The sequence below is a fragment of the Solanum lycopersicum genome, chromosome 6, assembly GCF_036512215.1.
Source record: "Solanum lycopersicum chromosome 6, SLM_r2.1".
Lineage (NCBI taxonomy): Eukaryota > Viridiplantae > Streptophyta > Magnoliopsida > Solanales > Solanaceae > Solanum > Solanum lycopersicum.
Window position 1 is genome coordinate 41,165,320 of NC_090805.1, and position 14,510 is coordinate 41,179,829.

A 14,510-nucleotide genomic window follows, 5' to 3' on the forward strand; every position below is an offset into this window, starting at 1 on the left:
TAAAATACGTATATGACGTCTACAACACTGATGTGACCTTACAAATGTTTATAAAATAGAAATAAAAATAAAAACACAAGAAAAAGAACTATATAAGTGTAATACAACGAGAAATTAAAAGGAATATGATTCTTACTTTAGATTTTGATGTTTTGTAGGATTTGATGTTGTGAACTCAAAGTTACTATAAAGTAAATTGAAGGCTTAAGGACAAAAACACCTACTAATAAGTATTGAAATTAGTATATGATATTCATGTACAAGTAAAATTAGTAAATTACTAGTCTTAATGGGTTATACCGAATAATCCAATATTAAAAATCAATATCAAACCGCTAATCCTATAATTTTTTTTATAGAACTTTTAAAAATCCGTTAACTCAATAACCAAATAACAATACGTTAATAACACTTTTCTCGATTCGCTTTTATCAACCAGTTCGATTTTTACATGCCCCTAATTTTATTTGCATCAAATATAGCCAATTTTTTCATTTACCTTTTAAAAGATATCCAAAGTTAGCTCCACCATTAATAGTAGCTTCAGGGGAAAATTTCTATGTCTTTCTTTCATCCTCTCCGTCTATGGCCTATGCCAATTGATCTTACTACAATAATCAAACTTCCTTTTTTTTTTTAATTCGGATCGGATATATGTTGGCTTCGTTGGGAGGCAAAGGAATGAGGTAGGGGCCGTCGCTGGTGCAGAGCAGGGATAATCATTCCGGTCTTGATAGAAGTGGCGACCATTCTCAAGAATGAAAAAGACCCAAAGTTAGCTCCACCATTAATAGTTTGATTTAATAATACCCAAAGTTTTCTTTTTCTTATAAATCTATTATTTATTTCTTTTAAGAAATTACTGTACTTTCTAGAAAATTTCATTTTTTTTAAAAAGAATATATTAACTAATTTTTTTCTTTTTAATCTCATTTTACTAATTAAAATAGCAGTTAGATATATAAAATTAAAACATTCTTATAAAATAAAAAATATTTATATTTCTTAATTTCCTTGAGTAAGTAGGATAAACATTTATTTGTAATATAAATTATTATTAAAACAAAAATACATCAAAAAAAGAATGAAACAATGTATTTATTTGAAAAAAAGTACACCTTGACCTATTAAGTCATCATATATAGAGCGTGAGGTTTATGCTTAAATTATCATTATTTTTCAAATTTAAAGGTGAAAGCTTAAATATGAATCTCACATTTTTAATATTTTAGATTAATTATTATAACTAAAAATATTTTTGTTCAGTTCGGCGTAGTTGCGAGACATGTTATCCACCACTGTCGGGAATATTTCTTCGTAGTCTTAACATCTATGCAGTGCCTTTTCCCTAAAACCCTAAACCCCCAATTTTTTCTCCGTTCCTTTAACAATACTCGCTCAAAGGCCTTCACTGTCCGAAGCATGAGTTCCGGGTCACGAATGTTCCAGCTCAAAGTCGACCCACTTACCGGAAACTCCGAATGGGTCGTCATTGAAGAAGATGAAGCTTCAGGAGATGCTACAAAGCAGCTTCTTGCCAATACTTCTTACCTGGACATGCTTAATGATACTCGAAGAAATAAAGCTTATAGGGAAGCCATTGACAAGACCATAACCAAGCCTTGCCATGTTCTCGATATTGGGTATTCATTAGTTATATATCATTTTCGGAAGTTAAATTACTTTGAAATAAGAATGTTATCTGCACAATAAGTCGGAAAAATCACTATCCTGACTGTATTTTCTTATATCGGATTTTGTATTTATAATGCATATAACTATAGAAGAATCACTTTGAGTATCTATGGACATACCTTATGTTCCATTTTGTTTAACTTATCCAGTAAATGATTCCCGAGATAAAAAACATTTTTCATACAGAATATTTCCTGGACACTGGACGTAGTGTTAATTAAACTTAGCTCAAAAGTCAGCCCCTCTATGTATATGAATGGAATCAGCAGAAAATGAAGAATTCAACAGAGGGTCTATTATAAGGTTTCAGCTTTTTCTGGAATGAGAAGTAAGTAACAAAATTGAACGGGGAAACACCGTAAGATTGGTTTAAGATGATAATAGATGAAAGAAAATATATGTTATAGTAATATGATAAGTAAGAGCAACCAAATGTAAGAAGGAAAAAGGTGAGAAAAGCTTGATCTGTATAAACTATGACTTTACTGTTGACAAACTTTTTGCAACAATTAGGTAGGTCTTAAGACTTAAGATTGGTGGATGTATGGTTTGTTAATTGGGAGTCAACATACATATATTTTAGGTTCTTATTTTTAATACAAATTGCAGAGCGGGAACTGGTTTACTATCTATGATGGCAGCCAGAGCAATGGATCTTGGAGATTCGGTGGAGAGCTCAGGCTCTAAGGGGATGGTTACCGCTTGTGAGTCATATCTTCCTATGGTAAAATTGATGCGGAAGGTTTTGCATGCCAATGGTATGCAAAGAAAAATCCGCATCATTAACAAGAGGTCAGATGAACTAGAAGTTGGTGTGGACATGCCTTCACGGGCAGATGTGCTTGTGAGTACACTAGTTTTTTTTCCCTATTACTAGATCCAGACTATTGACATACTTTACGCTGAACATGTGCCTATGATTGATAAAGTAGTCATGAACTTTTTCCACGACATCCAGTCGGGGAAAAAAGAGTACAATGTGGGCTAGTCTGTGAAGTTTTAGTTACAGACTTTGCTGGACTAAATGAAAGATGCACTCACCTAATTTACTGTTTAAATATGTTAAAAATTTCAATCTTCTTTTTGCCTCGTTTATGTAAACATTATTTAACATGATGCCATTCTACTTCAAGTTTTGTGGATACCGGGCCGGTTGCTGTATATGAAAATTACCAGTCTATATGGCCATTTTGTTTGACGCCATTGGTGCAAAGTTTAAAATGTTATGTACTCCCTTCATTTTATTTTAAATGACATTGGTTGACTGGACACGAAGTATAAGACATTAATTTGACATGTATATTATATAAATGGTGGTAAAAAAGGTTATTGAAGTAGTGTGTCAAAAAGCTAGTTTGGATGTGCAAAAATCACATCAAAGGTATAAAAAGTTTCAATAATTAAATGAATTGAATTTTTGAAAGTTGTATAGAGTAGCTTTATTTGCGTTATGGTGTCAACATTGTGGAATGTCTACAAGTAGAAAAAGTATGATATGAAGCAGAATGGAGGGAGTAGTACAATATAAGTGGTAATGGAATTGTATAATACTGCTAACAAGTTTGTTCAGGAAAGTTACTTTTACCTGTAAAGTTTTTACTTGCGTCTTGGTCTCTAACTTTGGATGAGATTCTTCATGCAAAGCTTCTGAATATTCTTTTTTTTGCGCTCCTATTTCTAAAGGGTGAGGGTGTAGTTATGATATAAACAAAATTCATATCATCACTCTTAAAAATGAACCTCTATTCTCATATATTAAGCTACAACCGTAGTTAGGAAAGTAAATATTATCTTAGTGTAAATGGTGTCTATTTCTTTAAATGGATACTTTCTCTTCACTACTTCTTACTTGATAATATTTTATTGCTTGAAATAATAACACAGGATCAACTTCTACATAAATTTCAAACTTCCAGGAGTAACATTTACTCAGACTTAAGGGCTTACTTCTTAATTTATCAAATAAATAAATTCAAGTCTACCTATAGAGTCTTCATTATTTAATTGGATGATAAAAATGGGACAATAAAGAACTTTATTTTACATATCATGTAGATTGTTTTTTTTTTGGGGTAAAGCCGTTCCATTTTTGCAATTTTTCAATCCAAAAACTACCATGCTTTATTTTTGTTTGGGTGTCAGTTTGTAATGAGTTGTTTTAATTTGGGTTGGTGGTTTGGTTCCTTTTCTGAACACTTATCTCATTTGGAGATTCACGCTGCACATCTGCCATGTTTTATTATGTTAAAAAGATTGAATGGTTGATTGTTAACCAATGGCATGGTACAGTTGCATGAATGCTTGTTAATCATTTACCACTAAATTCAGGTTAGCGAAATACTTGACTCTGAGCTTTTGGGAGAAGGGTTAATTCCAACTCTGCAGCATGCTCATGACCAGCTACTGGTAGACAATCCAAAAACAGTGCCTTACCGTGCAACGGTTTATGGTCAGGTGTTTGACCATGGCTTCATATTTAAGTATTCTTTTGCAGATTGTAAGTTTAATTTGTTTCTTGTAGTTTGCTTTGATTTAATTTAATCTTAAGACTACTCTGCATCACGTCGTAATGACATTGACCCGACTAATAGGACTTATGGTCAACTAGGGAGTCAGAGAAGCACAATGACTTACTATGAGTAGTCTATATGCTGACAATAGGGACCAATTTCATAAATCACTTGCCTAAGGCAAGAGGAAACCTCAAAGTAACCAGAGATTAAATGAATTAAAAAAATATCGTCATCTACAATAAAATTGTAACATTGTCATGATTAAAAAAAAGGTAGTACCATTGTGATATGCTGTAGAAAGATAATGGAACAGTATATTATTTGCCAACAATCCTACCTGTACCACGTACTAATTTCTAATGACAGATGTAGAACATTTTGCGTTATACTCAAAACTTTTAGTGTAATTCTTGTTACGTTAAAATTAGAAGAGTGGGCTTTTATGGATACATATAGAAGAATAGAAAGAAAAGAAGAGCTCTTCTTATGCAAAATGATCACTATTAAAGATATTCTGCTTTGTTTTTCACTATTAGGAAAATTTCCCGTAGCAATTGGTTTATATCTGTTCTACTTCTACCTGATGGTGTAGGGTCAGGGTCCTTTGGTTGCAGGCAGTTACTTTTCAGCTAAACCTGCAATTTTCCATGAACTGACTGGTTACTTGTCCTCTCCGAAAACCAATGAGTTTTGGTTGGGTCTTCAAAAGTTGACTGACCTTGTTAGTGTGCTGTCATTTAGATAGCTCAATTTCCTTTCTTGGTTGATCGGTTAAGTCATTTAGATAACTTGTGTCAGTGCGTGTCCTGATTGTCGGGCTGGGTTTACTGTTTTTGCATCAGCTGAAATTCAGGTGCCATTCCAAGTGCTTCGTAGTAAATTTCAGATAAACTCATCTTATATACAGTTAATAGAACGCATTTCAGATCTACAAACTAATCAGATATTCCTTTTATATTTATTGAACCTAGCTAAAGAGTAATAACTTGCCTGCCATTATATTACTTGGTTGCGATGTACTAAAATCGTTAGAGTATGTTTCAGCCCACTGGGTTCCTTTTGGTTATAAAGCAGTTATTTTTCCCCAACTTACCTTCCAGCTGGTAGAAAGCACAGATTTGTGGAAGCTGCATGATTTGTATAACACTGAGAAAGAAGTACTAGATGAAATTTGTCTTGTTCCAGAAGGAATGGATTCAGCTTTATGTGTCAAACGGCAACAATTTTCCATGCATTGTGATGCATTGGAAGAAGACATCAAGCTGGTAAAGTACTTCATAGCGGAATATGTTTCTATATTGACAACTTCTGGAATACCACTCACTTCAATTTATACAGCTCTCAGAACCCTTTAAAGTATTTGATTTTGACTTCTGGAGAAGGCCGGATAGTCATCGTGTAACAAAGCTGAGTGTACAAGCTACTGATACTGGCGCTGTTCATGCTGTAATCTCATGGTACTTATTTTGGTTCTGAAGTGATTTTGTTTTCTCACGTTAAACAATATATAACTTGGTTACTTTTTAGGTGGTTGCTCCAGCTTGATGAGAAAGGCACTATCTTCTACTCCACTGCACCCAAATGGATAAGTTGCCCATCTAGCGTGGAAGGATTTAATTCATCTATCAGCTGTGAGTGGAGTATCTCTGTGTTTTTCTTTTCTTTTGATATTAGGGCGGGACTTTGTAGTTTCTAGAGGCAATTTGGATAGAATTACATATAATCTTGTTTAATTTCTTTTTTTTGGAAACTGAGTCTTGTTTAATTTCTTTTATGTAATCATAAAAATTAGCACTTCCTTAGTGTTGATTTTGACATAAAAAATACATACCGTTTCGTTTTTTTTTTTTGGGATAGAACTGAATACTTTTTCACTTGTGGATTTGCTGCAAGGAGTACTCTTTCACATTATTATATTTGTTATTGGTATCCTTTGCATGCCTATAAATGGAAAAATGAGTTAACAGGCTTTCTAGTATCAGAGTTAAACATAACTCCTTATTTGTGCTTTTATCTGTATGCACAATAGGGAGTCAGAATTGGTGTGACCACTGGAAACAGTGTGTTTGGTTCATACCAAAGAAAGGTTTGTCTTTATTGAAGGATGAAGAAGTTAGTTTGCTGGCGGTTCACACTGATACTAGCATCTCATATGAAATGAAGACTTTGTCCCAGAACTTGGAACTTGAACAAAGTGAGGTCAGTGCTCAGAAGTACCAAATCACTTTGCTGCCAGAAAAAATTGCATTATATAGTGATGTCAATTGGAGATGCTCAATGCTGAAAGCTATAAAAAATGCAGTAAGTTTTCACATCTATTCCATGGAACCACCAACCAAAAGAATGTTTGTACATCCACATTAATTGTTCAGTTTTTCTAAAAAGAATGTTTGCACATGTGGATTCATTGAGTATAGTTCTTTAGAATTGAGCACTGTGAACCTGAACTCAGAAAATAACAGCGAAAACATGTTTGGATGTTTGCAATTGATGTTGGTTATCATATCCTTGTTAGCTTTTGATGAATTGAAGCCATATGCTTTCAGATTTTCCATGCTTATGGTATTTGGTGCCTCTCAGGTTTACTTTACCTTTGAGTTGATTATATTTGATGCATCATTTGATGTTTTATTGCTTCCATTCTCAATGTGTTTGTTCCTTGCTATATCTTTTTTTATCAAGTGGCAGAATCTGTAAGTGTTTCTATGACATATTTGTTGTGCATATTTCATCATTAATTTTCACTTATTGTTGCCATTGAACCTGCCAATCAAATTCGTCGTAAGACTCATAATGATCAACTTTACGAAGATCCCATTCTATTCCGGAAGCTCGTAGCATTGGTCCCGATAAAATTATTAAGGGAAAGACGAAGTAAGAGCATGCTATTGGAGACGTTGCAACATATGTCGGGAAGGCCTCCGTTGATTGTGTACGAACAAAATACGAATCCAAAGGCAGGGTAAGAAAGGGTTTAGCTAATGGAGATATTAACTCTTCCGGGAACCAGTATCACCCCATTGTCTCCCATCAGCTAGTCAGTTACTTCAGTAGCAGTATTAATAATTTTCAATTGCAAGTCAATTTTGTTTCTATGCCATAAGGCTTTATATATAGAGCGGGACAATCGAGAATGAAACAGTGAAAGGAATTCGATAGAGGATCTTTTGTGTTGATTTTTTTTATGGAATTTCAACACCAATCACCGTCTCAAAGCTAAATATTTACTTAAATCTTTTTTGCTGGACTAAGTTAACCCCTGTAAATTTTTGGACTTCGTCAGATCCCTGATTTAGATTCACACATCCTAAAGGGCTTAACAAACTCTCTTCTGCTTTTTGTAACTATGCATCCACTTGATGGCTTTTAATGATATACCTTCATCAAAAGGACAAGAAGAAAAAAAGGAAATTGTTGACAACAGGAGAGGGTGAGAGAGAGATAGAAGAGAAGAAGTTCAAAAACAGAAGTAGCTAGAGGAGATTTTGTACATCAGAAGAAAAAGATAGTCATTGTGAAGAAAAGTAGAAGAAATTAGCTATCAAGAGTGAACAGAAATAGAATTAATGAAAGAGAGTACTGGCTGACCAAAGTAGAAGAAGATTGCAAAATGTTCTTTCTTTGGTGGTTAAATCTTTTAAAGATGGGTTCAATGAGACCACTTGTCTCTTAAATTACATTACTCTTCACTTTTCTGATTAAGTCGTTTGGATACTCCAAAAATGCCATATAGCCGTGTCAGATCCTCCAAACATAGCTTTGAAGCACACTTATTCAAAGAAGTGTCACTTCACCCTGACAAACATAGTAACTGTAGCTTCTTAAGCAACAGGTGATTACTTCTACTACTGATGGCATGAGTGTAAATCCTTAAGTATTGGTTGTTTCGGGGGAGAAAGTGTAACCTCAAGTATTGTGCCAAATTCATTGTTAAATGGAAGTTCTCATCAGCATAGCTCCTCAAGTTCGTTCTACATCTTTTTTTGTTTACTGCCGATATTTTTTGGGTCCTATCAGTTTTCATGTTGTTTCCTACATTAATTATTCTTACTGAAGAACAAAGCCAGTCAGATAATATGTGCTCATAATTACAATCATGCATGTTATTATTGTTTACATGGAACTGACTGCTTGTTTTGCTATTTTTACTTCAAATAGTCAGTTGGAGTTAATTGTGCTCCTTTGCTCCTTACAGATGAAGCAGAAAACTCCCTCCTTGTGTGTTGTTGTGGATGATAGCATATTTCTTGCGGTTGCTCTTGCCCATCTCGCAAAAGGGTCTCATGTGCTATCATTGTTTCCAGGATTGCAAGAGAAAGGTGCGCTATATTTGCAAGCTGTTGCAACTGCAAATGGTTATTCAAAGGATCATGTAGAAGTTCAGAAGATGAGTGAACTGTTGACCTCTCAAAGTAGTCAGGAGAAGGTAACAAATGTAACAATTTTTCTCTTGAACCTCGACCATGATTGCTTGTTGTCTCTTCTAACCTATTTTTCCATGGCATCTCAAATATGGAACTTTGTCTGCCTAACACTATACCACTTCCTTGCAAATGTTGATGATTTGTTGTTTCTCAGCAGATTGACTTGTTAGTTGGGGAACCTTTTTATTATGGTAACAACAGTGTGCTTCCATGGCAAAATCTACGGTTCTGGTAAATATGATGTAACTTGTTCCTTTGATTTTAGTGTACTGAGTTGATGCTGTCTGAAATGATTCTGTGCTGCACTTTTATGGATAGATTATTCAGTGCTGGACACTGAATGCTTTAAATTATTTGTTGGAAAACAATCTCGTAATGTGGTCTCTTTAGATCAATGTTTGTAATATTTTTCTTGCATTTGCTTTTGTTAGTGATTTCCCAGCTATACTGTTTTGATACCCTTATCACTGCGGATTAGCAGTTATGTCTTTCACAACACAGCTAAGAGGATTGATGTCATTAAACCTATGGAATTTTTTTACTAGTATTGATTGTAATAATTACATATTACAATCAATATGTAATATTGATTGTAATATGTAATGAATAAAAAAGGGTCTGTTGGCTAAATATGCCACTCTGCCTGCGTGGCAAATGCTGTATGGCTATTAAGACATATGGCCGACATAATTTTGTGGAACTTTATCGGGTTGGCTCCTTGACCGACCCTCAAAAAATAAAATGAAATAAAATGTAATGAGACTCTTTGCTAGTGCCTCACTGAGTTCCAAATACAACCTGAATCTAATCAGAACACATAGGCACAACATGTCCTGCGAGCCGCTTTGGAATTACAATCAGCACTAAAGCACTGCACCACTGCCTAACAATCTGTCAGTTACCAATAGAAGAGCATCATTTTGTTTCTTAGAAGCTGTAGTGGATATAAACCTGTATTTCTTGTTCTAAGCTAACGAGGGAGTGATCAATTAGTATTAAAGAACCTTTACTTCCAACCATAAGGTTGGGATTTGAATCACCAAGGGAGTAAAATGAGAAATGCCACTGTGGCCCTCTTGGTTATGGGGTTTTGAGGAGGGGATGGGTTTAACTGTATCAACGTAATAAAAATTTCTAATCATTGTAAGCTGCATTTATAGAGCAGTTACCATTTGACCAAAAACAATCTCCACCTTTGGACATACTGAGATTAGAAACTGCCACTATATGCAATGGTTGAGAACCCTGAGGTCTCAAGTTCAGAACTCAGTGGAGACAAAAAACACTAGGTGATTCTTCCTCTCTGTTCTAGCCTTGGTGGACAGAGTTACCTAGGTAGAGGTGAAAGATATCCTGTGGAATTAGTTGAGGTGCGCGTAAGCTAGCCTGGACACAACGGTCATCAAAAAAATAATTATGTTCCTGTTCTTCAATTTTGCTGCTGCTGTATGACTCTTTATTCTTTCGTGGAGGTGGAGGTTATTATAATACCTATGAGAAATGTGAAATTTTTTTCATGGGAATTTACTTATAAAGTATCTATTCTGATTATGAGATCATATGTAGGAAGGACCGAAGTTTATTGGATTCAATCCTATCAGAAGGTGCAGTGATTATGCCTTGCAAAGGATTGTTAAAGGCTTGTGCGATGTCTCTTCCTGTAAGCTCATGGATGCATTCTGTTTGATGCTTTGACCATGAGAAGAGTTAAATTCATGTGATGGACATGTTAAACTGTTTGCAGGACCTTTGGCAAAGTCATCAGTGCCTGCAACATGTTGAAGGCTTTGATCATTCAGTTGTCAATTCCACGTTAGGGGCATGTGGAGGTTTACCTCCCGGACAAGAAAATCCTACTTTACCTTTTTCAGTCTGGCAATGTGGGGAGAGCAAGGTAGTTCACATCATCTTTGAGGAAGAAGAATGCTACAAATTAGACTATCTAATGCAACAAAGTTTAAATCTGATGTTGATACAATTGAGATTTAAAATTGCAGAAAATGAGCGACATAGTTACTATCATGGAATTCAATTTCCTGAAAACAATAAGCCCATGTTCTGGAAAAGCTAAGGTATCAGGTCATGCGTGGAAACTGGCAAGATTCTGTTAACAATAAAGGCAGCTTGTACATTAGCTCACAAAACCAAGGTTTTGCAGGTAGAATTTATTTCACATGGAAAATGTCATGGATTTGTTCTTTGGATCGACTGGGTGATGGATGCAGAAGAATCCATTGTCTTGTCTACAGGACCAGGTGTGTCTTTGAGAAGTCGCAATGTAGCAGTAATTGCTAAGACATTTTGTTTGGGGTGTCAAATGCTTGCTTCTTGTTTTCTTTTCACAAAATTTTGCTCTATCCCTTTATCCTTGAATGAATTTTCATTAACTTAAAAATCTTCTATCTGATTCAGAACAAAGATACTGGAAGCAAGGGGTAAAGCTTATGAAGGAGCCCGTGGCTGTGGGGAGCCATAGATCTGCCACCACTGATTGTCACTCAGCAGATATTGAAACGTCTTTCGATCCATCAACTGGTGACCTCATTGTAGAATATGCTTTCTTGTAACCAAGCGCATTAGTTGCCTTGCGCAATCAGACTTGAAGCTAGTTTAATCTTCTCAATGCCATCCAAGTCCAGAGCTGTAAGTCACCGTACTCCTCACTCTTAATTGGCATAAATATATCGGCAATGAAGAAGGTCTAGCTCAAATTCCAAGGCCACAGTTTCAAGGATGTTAATCAGCACTACTTGCTGCGTAATACTGCAGTCTACAACTCCTTGATGGCGAGTTACAGTAAGATTATATCATCCAGATGTGACCTTGTGCAGAAGTTTTGCATCTAGTTATGTATTTTAGATTGGATAGAGTCATCATTCCATGTGTTTGTACTTGTCGCCATTTTACAAGTCATCTTCATCTCGCTACTTGTAGTATGTTAAAGAACCACCAGAAGGTAAACATGAAGTAGAAGCTACTTAATTAGGGCTGTGTATCGGCTGGTTCGGTTTGGTTTTGAAGTTTATCGGGTTGACTTATTGATTATCGGTTCGGCTTATCAATTTCGATTCGCTTTTGAATAGCCCTATACTTAATATTAATAATTTATGGTATTCTGTGAAGAGAAAGGATCCTTCAAAATTTCAATGCCTAATGTGTCTCACTCAAATATATGTTTTAAGAGTATTTAGATATCACTAACCTGTTCACTGCAGATTACTCTTCCTGTGTGCCTTGTCATATCCATTTTTTAATGAGATACCATGCATCATTGTGTCAATTTTGTCATAAAACACACCTTTCGTGTCTCCATCACTAGAGTGGATGAACGCTTTTAAGATTTTTTGGTATGAATCTGAATTAGTTGGTCCGGTAGAAAAACTTGAAAGAATAAATTCAAATCATTGTTACACTGTGTTGCTGTCAGTCATTTCCCGCTAAATTTCTATTAGTACAAAGGAACAAAAAATAATACTAGGCCCCAAAATTGGTGCTGATCACATGATATGAAATTATTGCAGTAGTTGAGATATAATTTCATTTTTCACCTTCAAAAGACTCAAAACAGTTAAATCAGTTATACTTGTGGACACAAATTATCATCTATTTTTATAGTAGTACTATCCAATAAGAGTTATTGTGACTTTTTTGTCTTGCACGTCACTTCAGTTCTTTTCTTTTTTATATAACCTTTTGGAATGTAACATCAATTCATCAATGTTTAAGTTCCATTTCCCTTATGGAAGTTATGTGTTTCTTAATCATCGACTTATTATAGTATGCTATATAAAGGGTAAATATATGAACAATCAAAAATTTATTTGTCAACATTTAGAATTTAGATACTGCGGCATCTATCCTCCTCTTCATGTCCGAATCATTTTAGCAATTGTCTAATACGGAGGTCATTCTCATCTTATTATTTACATTCTCATTTTTAATTTTGTCTCTCCTGATATATTCATAAGCATGTTGATTTTTTGCTATGCCCTATACGACATAGTTGATCTAAAGATCATCCTATCAAACTTACCTTTGATGAAATATTTATGACATTTCAGGTAATCGCCTATATTTAAAAAATTCTGTTTATTTACAAAATTGATTTTAATCGTTAAAAAGGGGGTTTTCAGTATTTGATGCTTATGAGCTAGTATCTTTAGAGAGAAGTATTGAAAAAATCTTGGAATGTGATGCAAATTATTAATTTTATCTTCGAATTATTGAACGACCTCAATAACATCCTTCTACTTAACTAACTAAAATTAGATACATCATCGATTAGTAACATGACGTAACAAGTGGTCTCAAACTCTTTGTATGAGGATGAAACTCTTAGTAAAAAGTTGAGAGAGGTGTTTAAATACCTTTAAACTTGACGGAAATGTAGGGAATATTGCACTTATATTGTAAGATCAGGGGTATATTTAAGTTAGTCAAGTAGTGGGGTACTTTTAGGATTGTCAATAATTAGAGAATAAAACTAATAGTTCGTGCAAAGTTTAAGGACGTTTCAACACTTCTTCCTATCTTTTATCAATTGAGCTAATGAAGCTTTGTTTTTTCGAGGAGGAACTACGAAGGATAAAATATGGCATAACGATAAACATATTCTTTAACTTGGTCTTAACTGTAATTCATATTATCCAATTTTGGATATATATCAAGTAAATATGTAAACTTGTATAGAATTACATTGAACAAGTAGACACATGTCCTATTTGGCGTATGTCTCACATGAATTGCCAAGTAGGACACATGTATCTACTTATTCAACTCCGTACAAATTTAAATATTTTGTTTGTATATATTCAAAATCAGTATGTATTAGTCCACACAAAGTTGTTGTGATGTTTATTTCTTATACAAAATGTACCCCATTCGATGTTGACTTACATATACTCATTTCAAACACATCTTATTTGGACTATATTCTTCCTCTCTCTTATTAATACTAACTGAACTAATAAGACGAATCATTATTGAGAAAATACATAAAACCTCCTTAAACTTAATCGAATAATTTACTTTAGTACTTAAATTATACGGATGTTTAAAATATTCCTTTTAATATCTTTGAAGTGTTTTTTTTTCATTCAGAGACTATTACACCACTCTCATCCGTCAGATTATAGCCACATAAGCGTTACATCATAACCTTGTAGGCAACATGTCATTTTTTTTACTTATCCACATTATTTTCTTAAACACTTTTGAAGATTAATTATATCAATTAATTAATTTATAACTGCATATCTCACCCCCTTTCTTTTTATTTCCTCGTTGTTCACCATTATTCCAACCTTCAGTAGTTTCTTTTCTTCTTCTTCACCATTTAACAATTTTTTAAGTCACTTTATAGAAGGAAAACCACTATAATATTCACATTATTTTGTTCGAACCCTCCTAGCGAATTTAACCACTTGGAGAATGAATTTTTTTTTAAAGTCACTATTTTCTTGACAATTTAAATAAGAAATGAAGATTGTATAAGAAAGTTGATTAAAAAAATATACTTTTTATGAGAAATACTTGAATGGATCTAGAAATAATAATGGGTCACTCAAAAGTTAAGAAAATTTATATTCGTCACCAATAATAAAGAGTGAAACTAACATCAATAAGATGACATTGTTACTGAATTTTACGTATTAGTGAAAAACTAGTGAAATAAAAATAGTAGATAAAGGTGGGAATGATAATGGAGGAGATATTTTAATGGAGAAAGGTGTGTATTGAAGAAGACAACAAAATAAAAAAAATAAAAAAAATAATGAAATTAAAAAGGAGACCCACTAATTCATTTACCTCTTTATTAAGAAAATTTACATATTTATGTAAAAAAAAACTATTTAACTATTTGTTATATATAGGCCAG

The 14,510-nt window shown here is 34.0% G+C and overlaps 1 protein-coding gene and 1 non-coding gene across 9 annotated transcripts; both read left to right on the forward strand.

Moving 5' to 3' along the window:
* The first annotated feature begins 511 nt into the window (after window positions 1–511).
* LOC101253908 (protein arginine N-methyltransferase 1.6) lies at window positions 512–11,760 on the forward strand. Of its 8 annotated transcripts, none has more exons than XM_010324599.4 (14): window positions 512–1,643; window positions 2,305–2,539; window positions 4,024–4,149; window positions 5,309–5,473; window positions 5,547–5,665; window positions 5,736–5,839; window positions 6,238–6,509; window positions 8,404–8,634; window positions 8,787–8,863; window positions 10,199–10,292; window positions 10,377–10,526; window positions 10,630–10,704; window positions 10,791–10,887; window positions 11,045–11,760. In XM_010324599.4, exons 1-14 carry the CDS (start codon window positions 1,333–1,335, stop codon window positions 11,197–11,199), a joined length of 2,211 nt encoding a protein of 736 aa, XP_010322901.1. In that variant the 5' UTR covers window positions 512–1,332; the 3' UTR covers window positions 11,200–11,760. The 8 variants fall into 8 exon arrangements, 6 of the variants coding, with proteins under 6 accessions (XP_010322901.1, XP_010322903.1, XP_010322899.1 ...); XM_010324601.4 differs by having other exon boundaries at window positions 1,169–1,643; window positions 8,790–8,863; XR_011221504.1 differs by having other exon boundaries at window positions 1,182–1,643; window positions 4,024–4,192; window positions 5,253–5,473; window positions 10,203–10,292.
* LOC112941731 (U11 spliceosomal RNA) lies at window positions 9,242–9,367 on the forward strand. The gene has a single exon (XR_003247304.1). It is a non-coding gene; the product is annotated as a U11 spliceosomal RNA (small nuclear RNA).
* Window positions 11,761–14,510: the final 2,750 nt, after the last annotated feature.